At 39.9% G+C, this 26,152-nt stretch overlaps 1 protein-coding gene across 1 annotated transcript in view; it reads right to left on the reverse strand.

Annotated features, from left to right (window-relative positions):
• LOC126238506 (adenylate kinase 7-like) overlaps positions 1-26,152 on the reverse strand; it is a 62,695-nt gene that overhangs the window by 30,196 nt on the left and 6,347 nt on the right. The window contains exons 2-3 of the mRNA XM_049947795.1: positions 20,136-20,287; positions 10,124-10,263 (exon numbers count right to left, since the gene is read on the reverse strand). Coding sequence (XP_049803752.1) covers positions 10,124-10,263; positions 20,136-20,287 — 292 coding nt within the window. The remainder of the gene's footprint in view (positions 1-10,123; positions 10,264-20,135; positions 20,288-26,152) is intronic.

Genomic DNA, 26,152 nt, shown 5'->3' on the forward strand with positions numbered 1-26,152 from the left:
ATGGCATCCTCTTGGGTAAAATATTCCGGAGGTAAAATAGTCCCCCATTTGGATCTCCGGGCGGGGACTACTCTAGAGGACATCGTTATCAGGAGAAAGAAAACTGGCATTCTACGGATCGGAGCGTGGAATGTCAGATCCCTTAATCGGGCAGGTAGGTTAGAAAATTTAAAAAGGGAAATGGATAGGTTAAAGTTAGATATAGTGGGAATTAGTGAAGTTCGGTGGCAGGAGGAACAAGACTTTTGGTCAGGTGATTACAGGGTTATAAATACAAAATCAAATAGGGGTAATGCAGTAGTAGGTTTAATAATGAATAAAAAAATAGGAGTGCGGGTTAGCTACTACAAACAGCATAGTGAACGCATTATTGTGGCCAAGATAGACACAAAGCCCACGCCTACTACAGTAGTACAAGTTTATATGCCAACTAGCTCTGCAGATGATGAAGAAATTGATGAAATGTATGACGAGATAAAAGAAATTATTCAGGTAGTGAAGGGAGACAAAAATTAATAGTCATGGGTGACTGGAATTCGTCAGTAGGAAAAGGGAGAGATGGAAACATAGTAGGTGAATATGGATTGGGGGGAAGAAATGAAAGAGGAAGCCGCCTTGTAGAATTTTGTACAGAGCATAACTTAATCATAGCTAACACTTGGTTCAAGAATCATAAAAGAAGGTTGTATACCTGGAAGAATCCTGGAGATACTAATAGGTATCAGATAGATTATATAATGGTAAGACAGAGATTTAGGAACCAGGTTTTAAATTGTAAGACATTTCCAGGGGCAGATGTGGACTCTGACCACAATCTTTTGGTTATGAACTGCAGATTGAAACTGAAGAAACTGCAAAAAGGTGGGAATTTAAGGAGATGGGACCTGGTTAAACTGAAAGAACCAGAGGTTGTACAGAGTTTCAGGGAGAGCATAAGGGAACAATTGATAGGAATGGGGGAAAGAAATACAGTAGAAGAGGAATGGGTAGCTTTGAGGGATGAAGTAGTGAAAGCAGCAGAGGATCAAATAGGTAAAAAGACGAGGGCTAATAGAAATCCTTGGGTAACAGAAGAAATATTGAATTTAATTGATGAAAGGAGAAAATATAAAAATGCAGTAAATGAAGCAGGCAAAAAGGAATACAAACATCTCAAAAATGAGATCAACAGGAAGTGCAAAATGGCTAAGCAGGGATGGCTAGAGGACAAATGTAAGGATGTAGAGGCTTGTCTCACTAGGGGTAAGATAGATACTGCCTACAGGAAAATTAAAGAGACCTTTGGAGAGAAGAGAACCACTTGTATGAATATCAAGAGCTCAGATGGCAACCCACTTCTAAGCAAAGAAGGGAAGGCAGAAAGGTGGAAGGAGTATATAGAGGGTTTATACAAGGGCGATGTACTTGAGGACAAAATTATGGAAATGGAAGAGGATGTAGATGAAGATGAAATGGGAGATAAGATACTGCATGAAGAGTTTGACAGAGCACTGAAAGACCTGAGTCGAAACAAGGCCCCGGGAGTAGACAACATTCCATTAGAACTACTGATGACAGGCGAAATACCCACAGACTTCAAGAAGAATATAATAATTCCAATACCAAAGAAAGCAGGTGTTGACAGATGTGAAAATTACCGAACTATCAGTTTAATAAGTCACAGCTGCAAAATACTAACGCGAATTCTTTACAGACGAATGGAAAAACTGGTAGAAGCGGACCTCAGGGAAGATCAGTTTGGATTCCGTAGAAATGTTGGAACACGTGAGGCAATACTAACCTTACGACTTATCTTCGAAGAAAGATTAAGAAAAGGCAAACCTACATTTCTAGCATTTGTAGACTTAGAGAAAGCTTTTGACAACGTTAACTGGAATACTCTCTTTCAAATTCTGAAGGTGGCAGGGGTAAAATACAGGGAGCGAAAGGCTATTTACAATTTGTACAGAAACCAGATGGCAGTTATAAGAGTCGATGGGCATGAAAGGGAAGCAGTGGTTGGGAAAGGACTGAGACAGGTTTGTAGCCTCTCCCCGATGTTATTCAATCTGTATATTGAGCAAGCAGTAAAGGAAACAAAAGAAAAATTCGGAGTAGGTATTAAAATTCATGGAGAAGAAGTAAAAACTTTGAGGTTCACCGATGACATTGTAATTCTGTCAGAGACAGCAAAGGACTTGGAAGAGCAGTTGAACGGAATGGACAGTGTCTTGAAAGGAGGATATAAGATGAACATCAACAAAAGCAAAACAAGGATAATGGAATGTAGTCAAATTAAATCGGGTGATGCTGAGGGGATTAGATTAGGAAATGAGAGATTTAAAGTAGTAAAGGAGTTTTGCTATTTAGGGAGTAAAATAACTGATGATGGTCGAAGTAGAGAGGATATAAAATGTAGACTGGCAATGGCAAGGAAATCGTTTCTGAAGAAGAGAAATTTGTTAACATCGAGTATAGATTTAAGTGTCAGGAAGTCGTTTCTGAAAGTATTTGTATGGAGTGTAGCCATGTATGGAAGTAAAACATGGACGATAACCAGTTTGGACAAGAAGAGAATAGAAGCTTTCGAAATGTGGTGCTACAGAAGAATGCTGAAGATAAGGTGGGTAGATCACGTAACTAATGAGGAGGTATTGAATAGGATTGGGGAGAAGTGAAGTTTGTGGCACAACTTGACTAGAAGAAGGGATCGGTTGGTAGGACATGTTTTGAGGCATCAAGTGATCACAAATTTAGCATTGGAGGGCAGCGTGGAGGGTAAAAATCGTAGAGGGAGACCAAGAGATGAATACACTAAGCAGATTCAGAAGGATGTAGGTTGCAGTAGGTACTGGGAGATGAAGAAGCTTGCACAGGATAGAGTAGCATGGAGAGCTGCATCAAACCAGTCACAGGACTGAAGACCACAACAACAACAACATTGTCACTGTTGCATTTCGAAATCTTTTCTGTCATCTTATTTTCTCTTTCTGTTTTTGCAAGTAGTTTCACTTTGTATTCACCTTCTCCTCTTTACCGTAATCTACCATACAATTTTATCCCGCCTATATATACTCAATAATACGCAACCCACTCCCAAACCAAAACCAAAAAAAATTTTTTTTTCCCCACTTGAAAGACTACCTCTGCTATAAAATCCACCGTTTCCAGTTCACAAACATTTCCTTTCACCTATTAAACAACCATTTCGGCTATTTCTAATAACTTTTGCTTTATTTCCATTTCCGTTTTTCCCACATCACTGATCATTTTTAACCGCTTCCCACAGGTTTTAACGTCATTACTTGCTGTCATTACTTGCTGTTGCTGTTCCAACAGGACAATGCACGTCCGCATGTATCCCGTGCCACCCAACGTGCTCTAGAAGGTGTAAGTCAACTACCCTGGCCAGCAAGATCTCCGGATCTGTCCCCCATTGAGCATGTTTGGGACTGGATGAAGTGTCGTCTCACGCGGTCTGCACGTCCAGCACGAACGCTGGTCCAACTGAGGCGCCAGGTGGAAATGGCATGGCAAGCCGTTCCACAGGACTACATCCAGCATCTCTACGATCGTCTCCATGGGAGAATAGCAGCCTGCATTGCTGCGAAAGGTGGATATACATTGTACTAGTGCCGACATTGTGCATGCTCTGTTGCCTGTGTCTATGTGCCTGTGGTTCTGTCAGTGTGATCATGTGATGTATCTGACCCCAGGAATGTGTCAATAAAGTTTCCCCTTCCTGGGACAATGAATTCACGGTGTTCTTATTTCAATTTCCAGGAGTGTAGATAAAGCATCGGCCACTATATTACTTTTCCCAGTTACATATCTCACTTCCAAATCAAATTGCTGCAAATACATGGCCAACCTAGTTAACCTGACATGTTTCAATTTACATTTTTGTAGGTGGCTCAAAGCTTTATGATCTGTATATACTATTACGTTATGACCCAACAAATAGTACTCAAACTTTTGACACCCAAAAATGATCATGTAATGTACGGCTGGCAAAGGCTATAGTTATGTGTTCAACACCAGTTTCAGTCATAATCAACTGAAAGATTTTAACTCCCAGCCCACAAATACTGGCATCAGTACTCATACAAAAAGGTTGTGAAAATTCAGGATGGTACAATAGCTTACTGTTTACTAATCCTGTTTTTAATTTCTGAAAAGCTTCTTGGCATTCCTCTGTCCAAACCCATGGTTCATTTTTTTCAGTAATTTACCCAAACATGGATTATTGAATGATTGATCTGACACATATTTTCTGTAGAATCCAAATAGACCAAACATAGCTTTCAATTCTTTCTTATTTCTGCGAGGCGGAAATTCAGCAATTGCAGCCAATTTACTTTTGTCTTGTAGTATCCCTTGTTCATTAATTCTGTGTCCCAAAAATGACAGTTCCTTCTTAACAAATTCTGATTTACTTAATTTCAGTTTCATCCCTCCTTGGTATATAGCTCTCAACACAGTTTCCAAAGTCTTACAGTGCTGAAACCACTCGGAATTTGCAACGAATATATCATCTACATATACTGTTATTTCCTTGGATAATAAGTCTCCTAATACTTTATCCATAGCCCTGATAAAAACACATACAGATATACACTCCTGGAAATTGAAATAAGAACACCGTGAATTCATTGTCCCAGGAAGGGGAAACTTTATTGACACATTCCTGGGGTCAGATACATCACATGATCACACTGACAGAACCACAGGCACATAGACACAGGCAACAGAGCATGCACAATGTCGGCACTAGTACAATGTATATCCACCTTTCGCAGCAATGCAGGCTGCTATTCTCCCATGGAGACGATTGTAGAGATGCTGGATGTAGTCCTGTGGAACGGCTTGCCATGCCATTTCCACCTGGCGCCTCAGTTGGACCAGCGTTCGTGCTGGACGTGCAGACCGCGTGAGACGACGCTTCATCCAGTCCCAAACATGCTCAATGGGGGACAGATCCGGAGATCTTGCTGGCCAGGGTAGTTTACTTACACCTTCTAGAGCACGTTGGGTGGCACGGGATACATGCGGACGTGCATTGTCCTGTTGGAACAGCAAGTTCCCTTGCCGGTCTAGGAATGGTTGAACGATGGGTTCGATGATGGTTTGGATGTACCGTGCACTATTCAGTGTCCCCTCGACGATCACCAGTGGTGTACGGCCAGTGTATGAGATCGCTCCCCACACCATGATGCCGGGTGTTGGCCCTGTGTGCCTCGGTCGTATGCAGTCCTGATTGTGGCGCTCACCTGCACGGCGCCAAACACGCATACGACCATCATTGGCACCAAGGCAGAAGCGACTCTCATCGCTGAAGACGACACGTCTCCATTCGTCCCTCCATTCACGCCTGTCGCGACACCACTGGAGGCGGGCTGCACGATGTTGGGGCGTGAGCGGAAGATGGCCTAACGGTGTGTGGGACCGTAGCCCAGCTTCATGGAGACGGTTGCGAATGGTCCTCGCCGATACCCCAGGAGCAACAGTGTCCCTAATTTGCTGGGAAGTGGCGGTGCGGTCCCCTACGGCACTGCGTAGGATCCTACGGTCTTGGCGTGCATCCGTGCGTCGCTGCGGTCCGGTCCCAGGTCGACGGGCACGTGCACCTTCCGCCGACCACTGGCGACAACATCAATGTACTGTGGAGACCTCACGCCCCACGTGTTGAGCAATTCAGCGGTACGTCCACCTGGCCTCCCGCATGCCCACTATACGCCCACGCTCAAAGTCCGTCAACTGCACATACGGTTCACGTCCACGCTGTCGCGGCATGCTACCAGTGTTAAAGACTGCGATGGAGCTCCGTATGCCACGGCAAACTGGCTGACACTGACGGCGGCGGTGCACAAATGCTGCGCAGCTAGCGCCATTCGACGGCCAACACCGCGGTTCCTGGTGTGTCCGCTGTGCCGTGCATGTGATCATTCCTTGTACAGCCCTCTCGCAGTGTCCGGAGCAAGTATGGTGGGTCTGACACACCGGTGTCAATGTGTTCTGTTTTCCATTTCCAGGAGTGTATTTAGACCAAAAGGAACCACACAGTATTGGTAGCACTTACCTTCATGTAAAAATGCTGTACAGGACCTAGATCTCCTTGCCAGACTAATGTTCCAGTATCCATAAGTCACATCAAAAGAAGTCAGAAATTTACACCCATAAAACTTTTGTAAAATCTCATCAATGTTAGCTGGCCTGTCACTCTCTTTTATTACTATTTCATTCAATTTCCTAGCATCAAGGACCAGCCTAACACCCCCATCCTTCTTTTTTATTACAACTAAGTGGTTTGAGTACCTGCTGTTTGATCTTTCAATTATGTTCCAGGACAACATCCATTGTATTTCTTTCCTTACAGCTTCCTTTCTAGAAAATGGTATAGCATATGGCTTTTTAAAGAATTGTTCATGCTCTTTTAACCTCAGTTCACATTAAAAGTCCCTTACTAAACCAGGTTTATCAGAAAAAGATTTACTATTTTGTAACAACATCCCCTTCAGTTCCTCCTTTTGTTTGACTATGACGCCCTCAATAGCTTCTACCTTCTTTACTATTTCATCTTAATCTTTTCTTCCTCACCATACTCAGTTTGTTTCCACAGACATATATCTTAAAGGTAAATCTAAAGCACTTTCATTAGCACTATTAATCTTTTCTGAAAATGTCATTTTGTACATATTCTCTTGGCTCTTAAAACTAAATTTACCATTTGCAAAATCAATGTTTACTTGCCATTTACTTAAAAATTCAATCCCTAAAATAACTCCAACACTGAGACAGGGAACCACTAGGAAGTTGCATTCTAATAGTTGGTCTGCCAATTCCACATTTAAGAGTACTTCATGTTTTATGCTTCTAGATAGTTTACCAGTAGCACCAATAATTTTTATACCAGATACATGCACAACAAATATTCCTTCAGTATCTTTTATAAATTCAAAGAAAGCTTGTGAAATACAGTTTAAATCACTACCACTGTCCAGCAAACATTTCACAGGTACACCCTGTATCTTAGCAATAATCACAGGATGCCATATCTCACCAACTCTAGCCTCTGTGTTCTAATTATGAAAAAGATCTTCAATGATTTTCTCCCTGCTGAAATGGTCACCTGGTTCCCCAAAACCTTCATTAACCACAGCTAAGTGACAGATAGCTTGTTCCTCTTCACTTACCATTTCTTCATCATTTGCTACCATTTTTTTTCATTACCTAATCAGACTTACATTTAATATTCCTTTTACTTACTAAATTATTCTCATTATCCAACACAAATTCAAACACTTCATCATCATCATCATCATCATCATCAGTACTAGAATCATCACTATCCTCACCACTACTTATACTATTCTCACACTCTGAACTACTGTCACTTTCACTTTCTATCAATAATTGATCAATTAAAATTAATTGTTTCTTACCCTCTTCAGATGACCATAAGGCTAAACACCTGAATTCTCTCTGATAACTTGTACTCTAAGCATCTCCTATCATAAAACCTCTGGCAAAAGACATTTTCTCTTTATCACTCCAGGTATCAGGTAAATCATTGAATTCTCTAACAAAATCTAATGGATGCACTCCCCCACATGGGTCAAAGTTACTGAATTTCTTACAACTAATAAAAGAACTATTTACACCATTACACGAGTTGTGCTTCACAGTTTGCACTTTCTTTTCCATTTCAGCTAACTTACACTCTACACTAGTGTTTACATTCAGTAGCTTAACATCTAGTTCACTCTTTACATCCCCAATTTTGCTTTCAATTTTAGATCTATTTTCAGCACAAAATTTCATAGTTGGTTGTACTTCCAACTTACCCCTTTTCTCAACAGCCTGTACTGTATTCACAAAGTCCTCACATAACTTCCTTCTCCCCTCAACGCAACTAGTACTCACTTTTTTAAGTTTGTTATCAGTCTCTTCCCTTACTTTTATCATATTATTATCACAGCTCTTTTCTACTTCATTCACATGTTGTTCTAATCCAGACACTTTTTCCTGAATGAGACTAACTTCCTTTTTAATGCCATTAGCTAGTATGGTCATTCTGGTACCCATGCTAATCATATCACTCCTCACCTTACCAAGTTCATTTCTAAGTTCACTACTTATATCATTACCCATATTATTCACAGACCCCATGACTTGCATGAGCATATCTTGTAAATTATTCTCATTTGTCAAAGCCTTTACCCTTTGAGCATCACTATCAGTGTTCTTTTCCTCACTGAAGTCCTTTCCATCAACATTACTCCCCTCTCTTCCCACTTTGTCTCAAATTGCAGTGGACGAAGCCTTAATTTCCTCATCCTGAATACCACTTACTTCACTGTCAGTTATGGTCAAATTTAATTCTGACCTATACCTACTGTCGTCTGTGAATTCTAATACTTCAACTTTTCTACCCTCTAAAGTGTCACTCCCTTTCATTCCACTCGCAATGTCACTAATGTTTTCCACCCGCTCAGTCTCTACTGCTTTGTTTTCCTCACTTTCCATTTTGACGAAAGTTACAATATATATACTGCTCATACGATATCTTAAAGTTCCGGGTGTCTTCTCCGCCAGTCGTCAGCCGGTGTCTCGTTTATGATGTCCGTGGTCTGCTACTACTGCTGTTGCTGCAAACTCGCAATCTGCCAAGCTGCTCCCATTCATATTCGGCACCTGCTGTCACTGACCCTGGTCAGCTATGTCCGGCTTGCATGGATTGGCTGCTGCTTCCACCATGACCACCACTGCTGCAAACTCGTTGCATTCATTGGCTGCTACTGTTGCGGCTATTCTTAAACTGCGTCTGATGTAGTTATATGTGCACGGTTCTCACTTCTGCCGTTGTTGCCACTGATTTCACTCTCACTCAAAGTCGGTCTTCCAAATATAATCTTAAGGTTCGTAAGTTCGATATCCTCAGCCAAAGGGGCACCACATGTAACGTGCCGGGCTGTTTCCTCACCCGGGGTACCACATGTAACATGCCGGGACATGTCCTTTTTTATTAGTGCCACTTAAAGTTCACGTCACAACCGGATGTAACAGTATTGAAACATTTCCTCACCCAGTAGATAGTGCGCAGTGTTCTAGACCTACCTTGCTTTGCTTATTCAATATTGTCTTCCTGGTAGCTGCGTCCATCTCACCTAAATCACACTGAAATTAAGAAGCCAGGATCCTAGGTTAAGTTTTCCAAAATCAAAAGTCAAGATCGTATTCATTGTTGAACATTTTTGTCAACCACAGTGCGATTTATTTGTTATCACTCGCACACACAATATTCATGTGATCAGGCTTCTTACACTTAATCGTCACATTAGGTAGGTGAAAAACTTCCAGTCTTAAACAAAGTTCACTATTACAATTACCAAAAAATTAACCAACTTGCCGCACTTTTGCTCCAAGTGAATCTGACCGTGAACTAACTTAGAACTGCACCAGCTCGGACCTTATACAGACGAGCACTTGGATATTTGACTATTTACATTAATATATTATAGTTTATAATTTCCCAGGGTTAAAATATCTATTTAACTAATAGACTTTAGGTTAATTTCAACACTTTGCTGGAATCAGTAAAATTTAGGCTTTCTTTTGGATGCAGTCTTATAGCTGAATTAGATCTTTAGCTCAATCGAATTTTACTTAATATGTATTGCACAATATACATCACTGATTAGCTCAATACGTTCAGAGTAGACATTAGAATGTACTGAAATAATAGATTTTACTAGGGGAATTTTATTTAAACTACTTCTGAATTCTGTACTATGAGGCTGAAGGCCACAGAATGTGTAGTCAGAATCTGAGTAGTGAAAATGAAAAAAAAAAAAAAAATAAATAAATAAATAAATAAATTAAATAAATAAATAAATAAAAGTTCATTGCTTAACTAAGTTACTGAAGGAATGTAAAACCAAAACAGGATAGCAGTGGGCAACCTTGATTCGTTACAACTGTTTTCTCATTTTTCTCAACAGAAAAATAAAATTGTAATTGTCACTTGAAAAAAGATATCTGACAACTTAGAGTAGAGGACCAGTATATGTTTATCAGTTAGATTTCTGTATTGGGTCATTTAATGTTAAATTCTGCTGGCATTATAAAAAAACTGTCAACTTACCCATTCCTCCATTTTTTGCATGTGTGTCTCATGGGCTATTCTTTCTGCTTCTTTCCTTCTTTCCAGGTCTTCTTCTTCCTTTTGTTTTCTTTCTTGTTCTGCTTTCCATGCAAGCATCTCAAGCTCTTCCTCTGTTGGGCCTGGACAAAAATAATCAATGGGTCCAGTAAATTGGAAAAAAATGGCAATCTGGAAATGTAAGTGATATGCTGTAAAGGGGCAATACAAGTAAACTATAAAAGTAACAAGTAAAACGCAAACAAAGTGCAAAACATTTTACAAAATTACAACAGATGAAATTACAAAAGTAGTAATGCTGATGGCAGTATAACACAGGAAATTTAAGTAATATTCTGTCAGTTCTTGGAGGAACATGGGTATATTAAAAACTTGAGTACACAGTATTACTGTGGAACATTAACATTGTGTATTCAAGTTTTTAATAACATAGAGTACATAGTTTAAAAACAAAGATTCCATGACTTACCAAACGGGAAAGCGCTGGTAGATAGGCACAAAAAAACACACAAACACACACACAAAGGCAATTGCCTTTAAGAGTGTGTGTGTGTGTGTGTGTGTGTGTGTGTGTGTGTGTGTGTGTGTGTGTGTGTGTGCGTGCGTGCGTGCGTGCGTGTGTGTGTGTCTATTTTCGACAAAGGCGTTACTGGCTGGAAGTTTTATTTGCGGCAGTCCCTATCCGGCAGTCTTTTTGTTGTGCCTATCTGCCACTCAGCAATCCCACTATGGTGAGTCAAAGAATTAATTTGGTTGAGTCACATACTAAGTGTATTAGATGAAATGCCAGAACAATTTCCAGCACTTTACATTGATGATGCCAATGCATTACAACTAGCATATTGAATGAGTGCAATTTAATGTGCTATGTGCAGAGACTGGCATGCAGAAAATCGAACAGTAAATCTTTGTTTATTTATTTGATCAACTTTTCCTGTTAGAGGAAATGTTGCAATAAAAGAAAAAAATGTAAATTAATATTACAAGGTGTTTTTTAAATGGCACTGATTTTTTTCTAAAGAATTCTTTCTAATTTCTTCTGTTACTGTTACTGTTCATTTCATATCCCGTAAAGAAACCATTTGTAAATGAAACAGTGTTAGTTGAACTTAATAATTTACAGTATCACTTAATGCAATACTCTCATTGTATATCTCTCTAGAAAGAAATAACTCCAGTGCCTCTGAAGATTATGCCTTAGGACAGAACTGAGTGAAGCATGTGGAGTATGCTAACAACCCTGTCTCAAGTCAACACAGTGGGAGAGGTTTCAGAGTGCAAAGCAGGCACAACTGAGATTTTTGGTTAACTTATCCAATTCTAGAGCCACTTTATTGTCCATCTGCATGTCCAGGAATTTTACACATGTAGCCTCACCCAGCGTATACCCAATAATATCTACCTCTGATAGCTTTAAGTAATTTTGATTTGTTTTGGATTGTGTGATATGAGTTTTTATAAGATTAAGGACTAAGCTGTTGTTCTGATCAAGTTATATACTTTTTCTTTTATTCTCCTGCTTACATCTTATATGGATGTGTTTGGGCCCTTTATCAACATCCTTGTGTCATCAGCAAACAATTTTTGAAGAGGCTTCCAATGTCACAGATAGATCATATATAGAGACCAAGAACTAGACTCATCCTAGCACCAAACCTTGGAGCACACCATATTTAACATTTCCGCACTTTGAAGGTAATCTTAATCTGACAACACTGTGAAAAGGATATATTACTACTCACCATATAGAGAAGATGTTGAGGCACAGACATGCTATATATTTGAGCTTTTGGCCAAAAGGCATTCTTCTATAGCAGGAAAAACATCCACCTACTCACACAAACACACACACATTAATGCAAACACAACTCTCACACACGACCGTGTGTGTGTGTGTGTGTGTGTGTGTGCGTGTGTGTGTGTGTGTGTGTGTGTGTGTGTGTGTGGGGGGGGGGGGGGGGGCATGTCTGGACAATTTGTAGTTGCTTTATATTACGAAGCAGCGGGGGGGGGGGGGGGGGGGGGTTGCTACGGCATGTCTGGACAATTTGTAGTTGCTTTATATTACGAAGCAGCAGCATATAATGTAATACGAGGCAACTGCATGTTTTACACAGCCATGTAGCGTTGTTATTGATTACTAATGATTATAATTATATGTTTCTCTACTTCTGCAGGAGTTCCGACTCCTGGGGAGGTGGGTGGGTTATTTTTTTTTTAATTATTTTATCATTTCATATCTACTTCTACACATTGATCTTGCCAAAAGCCGAGAAGCGATTCTTCTTGGTGTTTTAGCTCACTGGGGCACTCTGGGATGCTCTCTGAGTCACTCTGGGATGCTCCCTGGGGCACTCTTGGATGCTCCCTGGGGCACTGTCTTATTATTTCTGTTTCGTATATTCATGTTTAGAATTCTTTTTATAATTAAAATTTTATTCTTTATTTTATTGATCAGTTTAAAGTTGCGAAGCATCCTTATCTATCTCGTGAGATTTTTTTTAAAAAAAAGACTAGGTCTAGTTTCACTTGAAATTCTTATCTTTTAAATCTGTTATTTAATTGTTTATTGATATTGATATTAAAGATGGCACCGATAGAAGAGTGTTGTGACACATCTCAGTCCTCAAAAAAGGTTAAATTAAATAGTTCATCGTGTAGGGAATGTTCAAAACGCGTCATGAAAGGCATCTTTTGTGTGAAGTGTAACTACTGGTTTCATGAAAAATGTGCGAAAGTGAATTTAAAACTCATAACAGACGAGTTTCCATGGTTGTGTCCACATTGTTTGCATATTGAGACGGCTGAACTCATAAGTACCGTGAACTCAAAAGAAGAAATTATTAAATTGCTTCAAAGCGACATTGAAGCACTGAAGGCGGAAATTTTAGCATTGAAACAAGAAAATTCTGAACTGGTTATTGAAAGAAAACCCTGTGTGTGTAGAAATCAACCCATTACTGAACAAAGTGGCAAACATCCGCATGTGTGTAATATGGCGAATAATACCACAGAGAACTCTGTCAGTGAAACAAGTGATAAGTATAAATGGAAAACAGTTTCCTATAATAAGAAGGACAAACGTAAAAGTGCAACGAACAAAGAAGATGACAAAAACGATTTTCTCTTAATAGGTGATTCTATATTAAAAAATGTTATTGTGCCGGACTGCAAGATCGATGTTCGACCTGGAATCCGATCGCATCAACTCAACAAACATTTTAAGAATGTATTGTCCACGAAAAGAAACACTGGTGAAACTGGTAACAAAACTTGAAGTACCGGCGATTACAGAGGTGTCTTAATCCACGTGGGCACAAACTCCATCCGCAGTAACAGTGAGGAAGAAATCGTGAATGAAACACGGACTCTGATTAGATCGGCGAAAACTGTATACCCAACATCCCGGCTGGTAATTAGTGGAATTATTCATCGAAGATCGGTAAGTGATACTTACATCAACAGGATAAATACCGGCATTAGGGAACAATGTAACAGACTCGGTACAGTATTCATTGACCCAAAAAAATTCTTAAACTGCAAGTGTCTGGGAAAAGACGGCCTGCACTTGAATAGATTAGGCTCTGTGAACCTTAGTAAAATGTTCATAGACGTGTGTAAAGTACTAAGAAGCAAGGGAAACTAATTCATTGTGATAGGGATGACAAAGAAAAAATTCAAACTGAAAATAAAAAGTTTAGGTACCAAACAAAGGATGCACGTGAAATAACTAAGCAAAAATGATCTATTGATGCACTGGAATATAAATGGCTTAGGGGCAGAACTACAAATTTGACAGTGGAAATAAGCACAAATACTGCTTAGACTTGGGTATTTCAGATCACTCAGCTCTGTTTATTGAGCTCCCAAAAGCAAATAACCTAAAGCCTCCAGAAGTGTGTATAAAAAGGGATCTCAGTAAAAGTAAAATGGATTTATTCCGCAGTAAATTAAGTAGAATAAGCTGGCCTGTAGACTACAATAGTTCAAGCTCGATAAACTATGACAAATTCTTAAATTGTTTCTTAGAGGTATTTAATGAATCATTTCCTCATATATATAAGCAAAAGAAAGTAAATGGTAAACTCAAATGGATTACAACAGGGATAAAAATCTCTAGTGCCAGAAAGAGAGAGCTCCACAATGAGTTAAAATCAAACAGAAATCCAGATTTTGTTATTTATGTCAAACAGTATAAAGCTGTATTTAGGAAAATTGTAGTGGCAGCTAAAAAAATGACAAATAATAAATTAATATGAGAACACAGAAATAAGACAAAAGCAGTGTGGTCAGTTGTTCAGTCTGAACTAGGAGTCAAAGTAAAAATTCATGAGATTTTGAAAATTAGACACGAAAATGAAATTATAGTAAACCCTGTTCAGATGTCAAGTTGTTTCAATGAATTCTTCCTAAATGTAGTAAGATTGTATGTGGATATGACATTCTATCAGGGCATCACAAATTTGGAAAACAGCCAGAACACATCTCTTAAACAATTTGAAAAAATCACCCGAAGGGATGTGGAAAAGGAAATATTGTCTCTAAAAAACAAAACCTCACATGGGTGGGATGAAATAACAACATCTGTAATCAAGTATGTGCACAATATTATTTTCCAACCACTGTCAACTATTATAAATCAATCTTTTGAACAGGGATGCTTTCCAGAGGTAATGAAATATGGTGAGATCAAACCTCTATTCAAGAAAGGATCGACAGAAGATATGGGGAATTACCGCCCTATCTCTCTCTTGCTGGTCTTCTCTAAAGTGTTTGAAAAGATTGCAGCAAAACAAATTAATAACTTTCTTACTGTAAATGATATAATTTTTAAAAACCAGTTCGGATTCCAACAGGGTAAAAGCACTGTGAATGCTATAAATGAGTTTATCCAAAAAATATGCTCCACGTTAGATAAAGGTAGAAAGGTCACAGGTATATTCTGTGATCTGACTAAAGCTTTTGATTCAGTGAACCATGCATTACTTCTCCACAAATTACAGATGTATGGAATCAGAGACACTGCTTTGAAATGGTTTAGCTCTTACCTGTCAGGTAGGAAACAAAGAGTAATTTTAACTTTAAATGGAACCAATTATTCATCAGACTGGAAAACAGTTCCCCAAGGAGTCCCACAAGGTTCGATATTGGGTCCCTATCTGTTTCTGTTTTACGCAAATGACCTACCACTTGCTATTGATGTTCATTCAGTCTTATTTGCTGATGATACATCAGTTCCAATTGAAAATGAGGTATCCGAAAATATTCCAGAAAAAGCCGAAAATACTTTAGAAAAACTTGAATCTTGGTTCTATCAAAATGGACTAAAACTAAGTGTAACTAAAACCAAAATGATGCAATTTGAAGCTAAATCAGTAGAAAGGAGTGAAATAAAGATAACTTGTAATGATCAGGATATCACAGAAGCAAACCGCATGAAGTTCGTAGGCCTAAATCTTGACAAAAATTTAAATTGGAAGGTACACATAGATTACTTAGCAAATAAACTGAACAACTTAGCATTTGCCATGTGTATTTTGTCAGGTACCACAAACATGGATACCAGAAAGATAGTTTATCACTGCTACTTTGAGTCAGTTATTCGTTATGGCATAATCTTCTGGGGAAATTCTGCAAATGTCACTAGGCTCCTAGTATTACAAAAGAAAGTAATTAGAAACATGTGTGTTGCAAAAAAACGGGAATCCTGTCGACCACTGTTAAAAAATTTAAAAATACTATCTATCCCCTCACTTAACATATATGAGATGGTGGTGTTCCTATATAGAAATCAACATACACTAGACACTTTCCGTTTTGACCACAACTACAGCACTCGCCACAGAGATAACTTCAAACTTCCAACACATCGTTTAAAACTTTATGCCCAAACGCCAGAGTATATAGGGTTAAAAATTTTCAATAAAATAAAAGGCAGTAATATATTTAAAATGGAGATTGGTTCACTGAAAAGATTGCTCTTTACTCTTCTGGTGGAAAAGTGTTATTATTCTGTCGATGAATTCATTGAGGACAGATTCACAATCTGAACAAAGGGATTGTATTACATTTATTATTTTATGTACATGTGTAGCTGTAACTTAGAACTGTAAAATATAATGTAAACTTTCGTATTTCTCTTAAAAAAGTGAAAAAAGTGTATTTTGTAAACCTTGACATGTCTCCTGTACATCAAATCAAATGATTTGAAAATTGTATGTAATGAGATGAATAAACCACATATCACGTATCACAATAGCAATCTGTCATTTCATAATATTGTCATTATTTCATTCAGTGTTTTCCATTTTTTATCTCATTCCTGTAGTTTCATTTGCTAATGCGATCCCCTGTTTTCTATTGCAAAATTATGATTCCATACATGCAAAGGGAAGAACTTTAAATGTCACATCATTTTAGATTCCATGCTGAAGATTAGATCGGTAGATCAAATGATGAAGTATTGAATAGAATTGGGGAGAAGAGGAGTTTGTGGCACAACTTGACAAAAAGAAGGGACCGGTTAGTAGGACATGTTCTGAGGCATCAAGGGATCACAAATTTAGCATTGGAGGGCAGCGTGGATGGTAAAAATCATAGAGGGAGACCAAGAGATGAATACACTAAGCAGATTCAGAAGGATGTAGGTTGCAGTAAGTACTGGGAGATGAAGAAGCTTGCCCAGGATAGGGTAGCATGGAGAGCTGCATCAAACCAATCTCAGGACCGAATACCACAACAACAACAGCAAATTATTATGATTTACACAATCAAAGGCCATGACAACACAACAGAGAACGCCATCAGAGTGATTTTCACTGTTTAGTTCTACTAAAATTGAGTTTGAGATCATATGTTGCCTTCTCAGTAGAGACACCTTTTCAGGTGACAAACTGAGCTGTTGTTATGGGCTGTTCTCAGATGGACAGTGTAGTATATTGTTGTCATATCTTTGTCAAAAAAATTGAGATTCTGTGAAGGAGACAGATTAATCTATCATTAGACGTTGTAGTGATTTGAGAATTTCTGTGTAAATTATAGAACCACTCACCCTTCTACCATCTCGAACACACGATAGTCTGGATATGAGTGTGGGATGGTAGACTCCTACCTATTGCATGTCACATGTTAGTGTGTGCAGGTTTAAAATCAGTTGTGGGAAGAATGTAGATGCGTCAGTCGAACAGCACCGACAAGTACCTGTTGGGCAATCCACAGATGTTTTAGAGATTGTGTAAGGAAGAACCATGGAGTTTATATGGAGCTCTATGCTTATTGTGTCATTGACTATTGTTATTAAAACAAGAACAGTTCAAAAAGTACTCCTGTAGACTCTTGATGCAACCTTGTTAGAGGCAATACTCATTTTATGATTCATATTAATAAAGGTCATGGTATCCAACCCAACTTTCTTTTAACTGTAACGCTATTTGTTTCTAATGTCTGACTGTATGAGAGACTTGCAGGAAGTTACATATTCATGTGGAAAATGAAATTTTTATTGTGTATGAAGGTCAAATACACTCCTGGAAATTGAAATAAGAACACCGTGAATTCATTGTCCCAGGAAGGGGAAACTTTATTGACACATTCCTGGGGTCAGATACATCACATGATCACACTGACAGAACCACAGGCACATAGACACAGGCAACAGAGCATGCACAATGTCGGCACTAGTACAGTGTATATCCACCTTTCGCAGCAATGCAGGCTGCTATTCTCCCATGGAGACGATCGTAGAGATGCTGGATGTAGTCCTGTGGAACGGCTTGCCATGCCATTTCCACCTGGTGCCTCAGTTGGACCAGCGTTCGTGCTGGACGTGCAGACCGCGTGAGACGACGCTTCATCCAGTCCCAAACATGCTCAATGGGGGACAGATCCGGAGATCTTGCTGGCCAGGGTAGTTGACTTACACCTTCTAGAGCACGTTGGGTGGCACGGGATACATGCGGACGTGCATTGTCCTGTTGGAACAGCAAGTTCCCTTGCCGGTCTAGGAATGGTAGAACGATGGGTTCGATGACGGTTTGGATGTACCGTGCACTATTCAGTGTCCCCTCGACGATCACCAGTGGTGTACGGCCAGTGTAGGAGATCGCTCCCCACACCATGATGCCGGGTGTTGGCCCTGTGTGCCTCGGTCGTATGCAGTCCTGATTGTGGCGCTCACCTGCACGGCGCCAAACACGCATACGACCATCATTGGCACCAAGGCAGAAGCGACTCTCATCGCTGAAGACGACACGTCTCCATTCGTCCCTCCATTCACGCCTGTCGTGACACCACTGGAGGCGGGCTGCACGATGTTGGGGCGTGAGCGGAAGACGGCCTAACGGTGTGCGGGACCGTAGCCCAGCTTCATGGAGACGGTTGCGAATGGTCCTCGCCAATACCCCAGGAGCAACAGTGTCCCTAATTTGCTGGGAAGTGGCGGTGCAGTCCCCTACGGCACTGCGTAGGATCCTACGGTCTTGGCGTGCATCCGTGCGTCGCTGCGGTCCGGTCCCAGGTCGACGGACACGTGCACCTTCCGCCGACCACTGGCGATAACATCGATGTACTGTGGAGACCTCACGCCCCACGTGTTGAGCAATTCGGCGGTACGTCCACCCGGCCTCCCGCATGCCCACTATACGCCCTCGCTCAAAGTCCGTCAACTGCACATACGGTTCACGTCCACGCTGTCGTGGCATGCTACCAGTGTTAAAGACTGCGATGGAGCTCCGTATGCCACGGCAAACTGGCTGACACTGACGGCGGCGGTGCACAAATGCTGCGCAGCTAGCGCCATTCGACGGCCAACACCGCGGTTCCTGGTGTGTCCGCTGTGCCGTGCGTGTGATCATTGCTTGTACAGCCCTCTCGCAGTGTCCGGAGCAAGTATGGTGGGTCTGACACACCGGTGTCAATGTGTTCTTTTTTCCATTTCCAGGAGTGTACATTGTTAGTTGACAAAAATAAAGTTTGTATGTCTACTTATTTCATAAGTAGAAAGAGTCTAAAATTCCTCTACCCAGCATTATTTGACAGAGAAGAAGTCAAGAGGATTTCTAGCAGCTGGGTAGTCAGTAAAGAAGAGTGGCTGCAAATTCCAAGTAAGTCATCTAGTAAAGAACTGGAAGGTGGTTTGGGGGTACAAACCAATATAACCCAGATCCATACTCACACTTTAAGTTATCAAAATGTTAGAAGGTCAGTTGCTAATCTCCACTTTTCTGTATTGGTATTTCTGCAACATACTTCAGTCTTCCAGGAAAATACACATGGATTCATCATCTGGTTATGGAGTTAACTCAATGATGGTATTACCTGGTCAACACAAGATTTTAAAACCACCATAGCAGGAATAGTTATTAATTTTTAGTAATATAATGATTTTTTTTATGTTTCTAAAAGATGATTTGGCAAAATGGATGTCAAATGCTGAAGTCTGCACTGCCTGTTAAGTTTATTGCATCAGTTTTTGACTGACAACTTTTTGTCCCCACGTTTTCAGCTAGCCTTTCAAAGTAAATCTAATGGACCTGCTTTCAATGTGCAGTTTTTGCTTGCCTGTTTTCTGCTACTGTGAGGAAAAATTTGTTTAATCTACCAGTGAATGATATAAATCCAACATCATCTTTCCTGCAGATACTGTCATTGGGGAGTTGAGTATCTACATCTACAGCTATATTCAGAAAACCATGGTAAAGTGAATACCAGACATCATTTCTCAGTATGCCACATATCCGGTGTTCTTTCTACTCTGTTCATATATGGAGTGCGGGAATAATGACTGCTTAATGTGCCTGAGTGCACTGTCATTACTCTACACTTGTTTTTTTCCTTTTCCCCCATAGTATACATCCTTGACTTACTAATGGTTATGAACCGTGTACTGTAACTTCCAAGACAAAATATGCCATCTTTAAGCTGTAAAATGAGTAATACAAATCATTAGAAAACAGACACACAGTGTTTCAGTAAGAAACTATTAATAAGAACTTACCATAGTTGCGTGGCTTGCCAATTTTCTCACTAATAGTTTCAACTATTGTGTTTAAAGTAGGACTTAGGTCTTCTTCAACAGATATTAGTATAGGATGAACTTCCATTTCATCAAAAAAGTTGAGTACTGTGATATCATCTGTGTTGTTCATCCTGTTAAGAGAGTTGTTGGTGTTAAAAGTTCCATATGTAAAATACAGGAAGTTCCAATAGCAGCCATTCTTGGTGATACTCAGAAAATTATAGATATAGAGTAACATGTTCTTTCTTGTTCAAGTCTTTAATGTTACCTGTACCAATACAAATACATCACAATTCTACGGTCAGCAAACAATAAACATAGCTTGATTTTAAACAAAAGACTTAAAACAACAGATATGTAAGAACAACAATAATGCCTTACTAAATAAACACAAATTAGAATGACTGCCATGAAACAAATACTCCCCACCAATGTTAAAAGAAATATTATAATTTTTATTACAAAGTAAGATCTTTTAAAGCACCTTTCATATCTCAGTAGAGATAAGGGACAGAAAAGGAGAAATTTATTTCTGTTATTTTTTTTAAAAAAACTGAGGTAGTGTAACAATGGTTTCCATAATTTGAAAGTGTAGATAGAATAGGTGTGTGTGTGTGTGTGGTTTGAGGTTTTTGGGCGCTAAACAGCATGGTCATCAGCACCCAAACGCATAGAAATAGGAACACGTGTTATGAAGGGACGAAGACGGACAGTGAACAAGGAGAACGGCTAAAAGACACAGACCTGACACAGTTCCAAATCCTCACATACAGAGGCAAAAGAAGAGGAGAAGAAACACATTAAAAAAGGAAAGGCAACACAAGAAAAAGAGAACAGAAATTGAAGTGAAACAAGTAGGTAATCGCGCAGCACATTAAAATCTTCTCCCTAAAATCTGAGGCAACAAATTGGAGAGGACACAAAACCGTAAGACCTTAACCACAGTCATTGTGTCGTCTTGCAAAATAGAGGGCAAATCCGGAGGCAAGGAAACCACCGCCCTCTGGTCAGAGAATAAAAGACAGTCAAGTAAAATGTGGCGGACGGTAATCTGGATGCCACAAGCACTGCAGATTGGAGGGTCCTCCCGCCGGAGTAGTAAAAAACCATGTGTTAAGGGACTGTGCCCGATGCGGAGGCGAGTGAGGAGAACCTCATCCTACCTGCATGACTGGTAGGACGTCTGCCATGGCTGCGTGGTGGCCTTGACCAGACGCAGCTTATTTTCAGTGACTGCCAGCCACTCCTCTTCCCATTGATGCAAAACACGAAAACGCAAAAGGGTGGTAATAGCATGGAGGGGGACGGCACATTCAACAACGTGAGGGAGGGAACAGGCATCTTTGGCAGCCACATCTGCCAGTTCGTTTCCCCTAATACCCACGTGCCCCGGCACCCAGCAGAAAGAAACCTCCTTCCCCGGCCGTTGCAGGTGGAGTAGGGCATCATGGATGTTCTGGACAACTGTATCCACTGGGTACAAGTGTTGCATGGTCTGAAGGGCACTCAGGGAGTCAGAACAGATGAGAAACTTAAGACTGGGAACACATCTCATCTGCTCCAATGCCCGCAAGATCGCAAACAATTCAGCATCAAAGATGGTAAATGCCGCAGGAAGCCGTAACTTGATGACTCGATCAGGGATAACAACAGCACAACAGAGAACCAACAGAGTCCCCCTGTTTAGAGCCATCTGTAAATACTGGTGTTCTGACGAGGAATACATTGTTGCAGTAAAAAAGTTTTAATGGGTGTGGGTGTGGTGATTCTCTGCTGAAGATGGGATGGAGTGTGCAACATCAGGAGAATGTCATTGTGAGGACACAATAACTTCTTTATTAACTTCATTATTTTAATACTAATTTATACAGTTTGGATTCCCCCATGTAACTGCTCAGAAGTGGCTGTGGAGAGGCATGAGAATGAAGACAAGAAGTCTTTAATGAATCCTGCCAAGTCATATAGTCATTTGAATGGGTTTCCATTTTCACATAATATTCTGAAGCTGAGTGGCAGGCACTGCAATGCCAGAGTATGGTGGCAAGGCTGCTAACTCCGTGGAATTTTGACTGATTGTGCTGACTAAATGGTCGCATGTGGCTCTCTGTGGCAGGAGATGAAGTAGCAGCAGCAGCAGATGTAATGGTATGTTCAGGTACCTCCCAGAACCTAGCTCTAAACTGCTGACTGGGCTGCAGTGACAGGCTGTTGGCAGACCCCAGCAATGGCGAACAGATACATGGAGGTGATGGCTGCATTCTGGCTGTCAGGGCAGGGACAATCAGGCAGAGGTCTATTGGTTGCAATCCAGTAACAGCAGAGTTATGGTGAAGACTTCAGGGCTACATGATGACATACTCGGCCAGGCTGGTGTTTAAATGCTGCTTCTCAGTGCTGAATTTGTGGATGGGCTGCATTTGTGGGCCAGGGCGAATCATCTGGAGCAGTGCAAAGGCAAGGGCCTGGCATAATCGGCAGTGTGCTTCAACGACACAGAAGTTGGTTGAGCCAGAGTAATCTCTCAAATACTGGCACCAGGACACTGGCAGCTGTAACAGTGTGTGTGGCTTGTGCCCTGATTTTAGCACTCCAAGTTCTGCTATTGTTCATCCCGTTACCTTTCTTTCCTTCCACAAAAAAATTTGCCCCTGAATTTTGGCTGAAACAAAGTCGCTGTTTTAATTATAATTATATACACTTCACATTTCCACTGTCAGTGTAAGTTTATCAGCATTTACATTTATTTTCCTTATTGATCATGCTAACACTTGACTTACACCTGAGTCTTTATGTCCTAATTTGCATTCTCTTCACTGTAACTCACTTTCTGAGATCTGTTAGTACATCATTGGACATCATGGGAAAGCAATGGGGTTCAGGAAAGATAGCCCGTGAGCTAGTGACTATCTGCATACCTAGCAGAAGGGCTGGCTTAGTATCACTATCCTACAGCACAAGGTCAAAGTATGAATATTACACACTTCCTCTTATTTAGTCAAACTAAGGAAATCAGTTGGTTCATTTTGCATTTAATATGGTCTATGGTCGGCCTTATGGGCCTTATGGAATTACCATTAGTTCACAGGAGTTTCCTTAGGAGACGTCCAAAAAGATTTATTTTCTCATTTTTTCATATCAACACTGAGTTGCAGAGTCCAACATGGCCATACAGAGCAAATGATGTTACTAAGATCTTGAACAACTTGAAAATTTTATTGATATCTTTATCCACTTCTGATATAGAGAGGTTCAATGTTACCTTCCATGTAAACCCTCTAATGTAAAATATACATGTAAATTCTATTGTGGAAAGAAGTCTAACTAATAAATAATTGCAGCAAATTGCTAAATTTTAACTGTATATTCTCAATGCATTTATCTAGAAGTGGTGTCTTCCTGTTTTCAAATATCTAATAGTTCATGGACAGTTCTTTAGAAAACCTCAAAAAATGTTTATCATTTTTTTGTACCAAAACAGAGCTGAAGATTCCAAGACAGCTATGCTCGGCAAATAGCTGAAATTTTTATGGTTTATTCCTAAGATCCCGATCTCAAACCACCTTGAAAATTTTCTTGATATCTTTATCCACTTCGGAGATGCAGAGGTTCAAAATTATTAGCTCAGTGACAATTCCTTAGAGAACCCAAACAAGTGATGTTCTTTTTTTTCTTTTTGCTCTTTCAAAACTGAGCTGCAGATTCCAGGATGGCCATACACAGAAAATTACTGAAATTTTTATGACATACTCCTTAGATCCCAATCTCGAACAATCTTAGAAATTTTAGTGATATCTATATCTGTTTCAGAGATAAAGAGGTTCAAAGCTACACACATTACGTATGGGATCCTTACACATAAAATATGCATGTAAATTCCAGTGTGAGGTGAAATTTAAATAATAAATAGCCACAGCAAATTGCTCAAATTTTAATGATACATTCTCTATCTCCAGGCATTTATTTTGATGTGCCATCTTCCCTTTTCAAAAATCTTTATTCCTTATTTAGAAACAGCCCAAAACATGGTTTTCGGTTACCAAAACCGAGTCGCATATTTCAAGATGGCTATACACAGAAATGAAAGTAATTTTTATGATTTGTCCCCAAGATCCCAATCTTGAACAACATTGAAAATTTTATTGGTATCTTTGTGTTTCCAAGATACAGAGGTTCAAAGTGGCCCTACCCGTGCATGAAAAATATGAATGTACAATCCAGTGTGAGGCAAAAATGTAGTTCATTAAGTGATGTAGCACACAAAAATATGATGTAAAGTGTCTTCATTATCATCAGAAGGGTTCTGCGAATCCCATGTTGTAGTACTGAAGCACATGCTAAATTGTTGTGCATGTAAATTCCGATCTGAGGTATAGGATTAATTCTGTGTAATTTCAATTTCACAGAAGTAAACTATCAACATTTTACTGATCCCTAAAGTTCTTTTCATATGAGTGACATGCCCTGCTGTGACAAGGAAATGCAGGGAAAAAATGGGAACCAGTGGAAAAATGCTCCTCTTGAAGCACAAATAAGTGAATAAGTTTATGTTTAAAAGAGTCTTAACTGAAAAGTGGGCTACCGGTTGACTCATTCTACTTTACTCAGTATCTTTAAAAGTCTTCCCATAAATTTTGGCATAATGAATGTACTCATGCTTTTTTTATGCTGAGAGAGAAACAGACATTGGCAGTGGGAAAGATACAGAAAAATAATAAATACTGGAAGTTAATCAACAGTGGCTGTGGTATAGAAAGAGCAAAGGAGACAGCAGCAGTGTGTGTGTGTGTGTGTGTGTGTGAGAGAGAGAGAGAGAGAGAGAGAGAGATACAGTGGACGTGGAACACGGTGAAAGTGACATAACAGTCCTAGGAAAATAGTGAAGGGCACAGTGCCAGTGGCAGGAGAATATAGAGATGGAGAAAGTGGAAGTGGGTGAGAGCCAGTGGTAATGAGAGACAGAGCCTATTACAATGACAGTGAGGAAGAAAGTGATAGTGACAGTGGGAAGAGACAGCAGCAGTGGGAAGGAAAGAGTGAGATGGCAGCACTAAGAGACAGGAAGAGGGAAACAGTGACAGTGAAAGGAGACAGTAGTAGTAGGAAAGAATGAAGGAGGTCATGGCTGTGAGATATGAGACAGTGATAGACACAAAGAGATCATGACAATTAGTTGGGCTAAACGAGTGAGAGAGAGTGGGCAAGTGGAAGTGGATGGGTATGAGTGACTTACAACAATGAACTAGTGGGTGTGAGCAAGTTACAGTTAGCCCAGTTTATGGGAGTGAGAGGTGAGTTGCATGTTAAAAAGACTGAAAATATTTTCATATGGCAAAATATTTGCAAAATTTTTTTAAAAGTGATGAAGAAGGTAGAATGAAGAAACTAGTACCCCACTTTTCAGTCAGAGTTCTTTAAACAGGAGCATATTCACCTTTTTTGTGCTCTGATAGGAGTATTTGTCCACTGGTCTTCACATTATGATCTAAATCGGTAGTGAAAACTTTCTACACAATAAAGATGATGGTGGAAGCAATTCCACTGTCACGTTCTTAATCATACTGATAGACAGAACTCTACAAGAAACACAACTCACAGACTTGATCCTCACTCTACATCATACTCATAACTCTAACTTCTCTTCTTCACAATAAATACTCAATACTTCATAATAAACCTCATTAACTCCGCAAACAGATACCACTCATTTTGAAAGAAAAAAAGTAGTCCAGTGGGCCCACTTCACTCAGATCTGTGATACTATGGATGAACTTCCTTTGTCACAGTCACTTTCCAGTTACCCTGCCAGACCCATAATATAGGTTTAAAAGAACTCTGAGAAATTCTTCCATCACATTCTCCCACGATAACAAGTTTCTGCAACATCAATGATAAATTTACAGCTATTATGTGCACTGTGTTCCAGCAAACCTACAACCATTTAATTGACAATGTTGGGGCTAGTGACTTGTCTTGCACCCTTGGCGTGCTTTAGCAAA

The sequence above is a fragment of the Schistocerca nitens genome, chromosome 1 (assembly GCF_023898315.1).
Source record: "Schistocerca nitens isolate TAMUIC-IGC-003100 chromosome 1, iqSchNite1.1, whole genome shotgun sequence".
NCBI lineage: Eukaryota > Metazoa > Arthropoda > Insecta > Orthoptera > Acrididae > Schistocerca > Schistocerca nitens.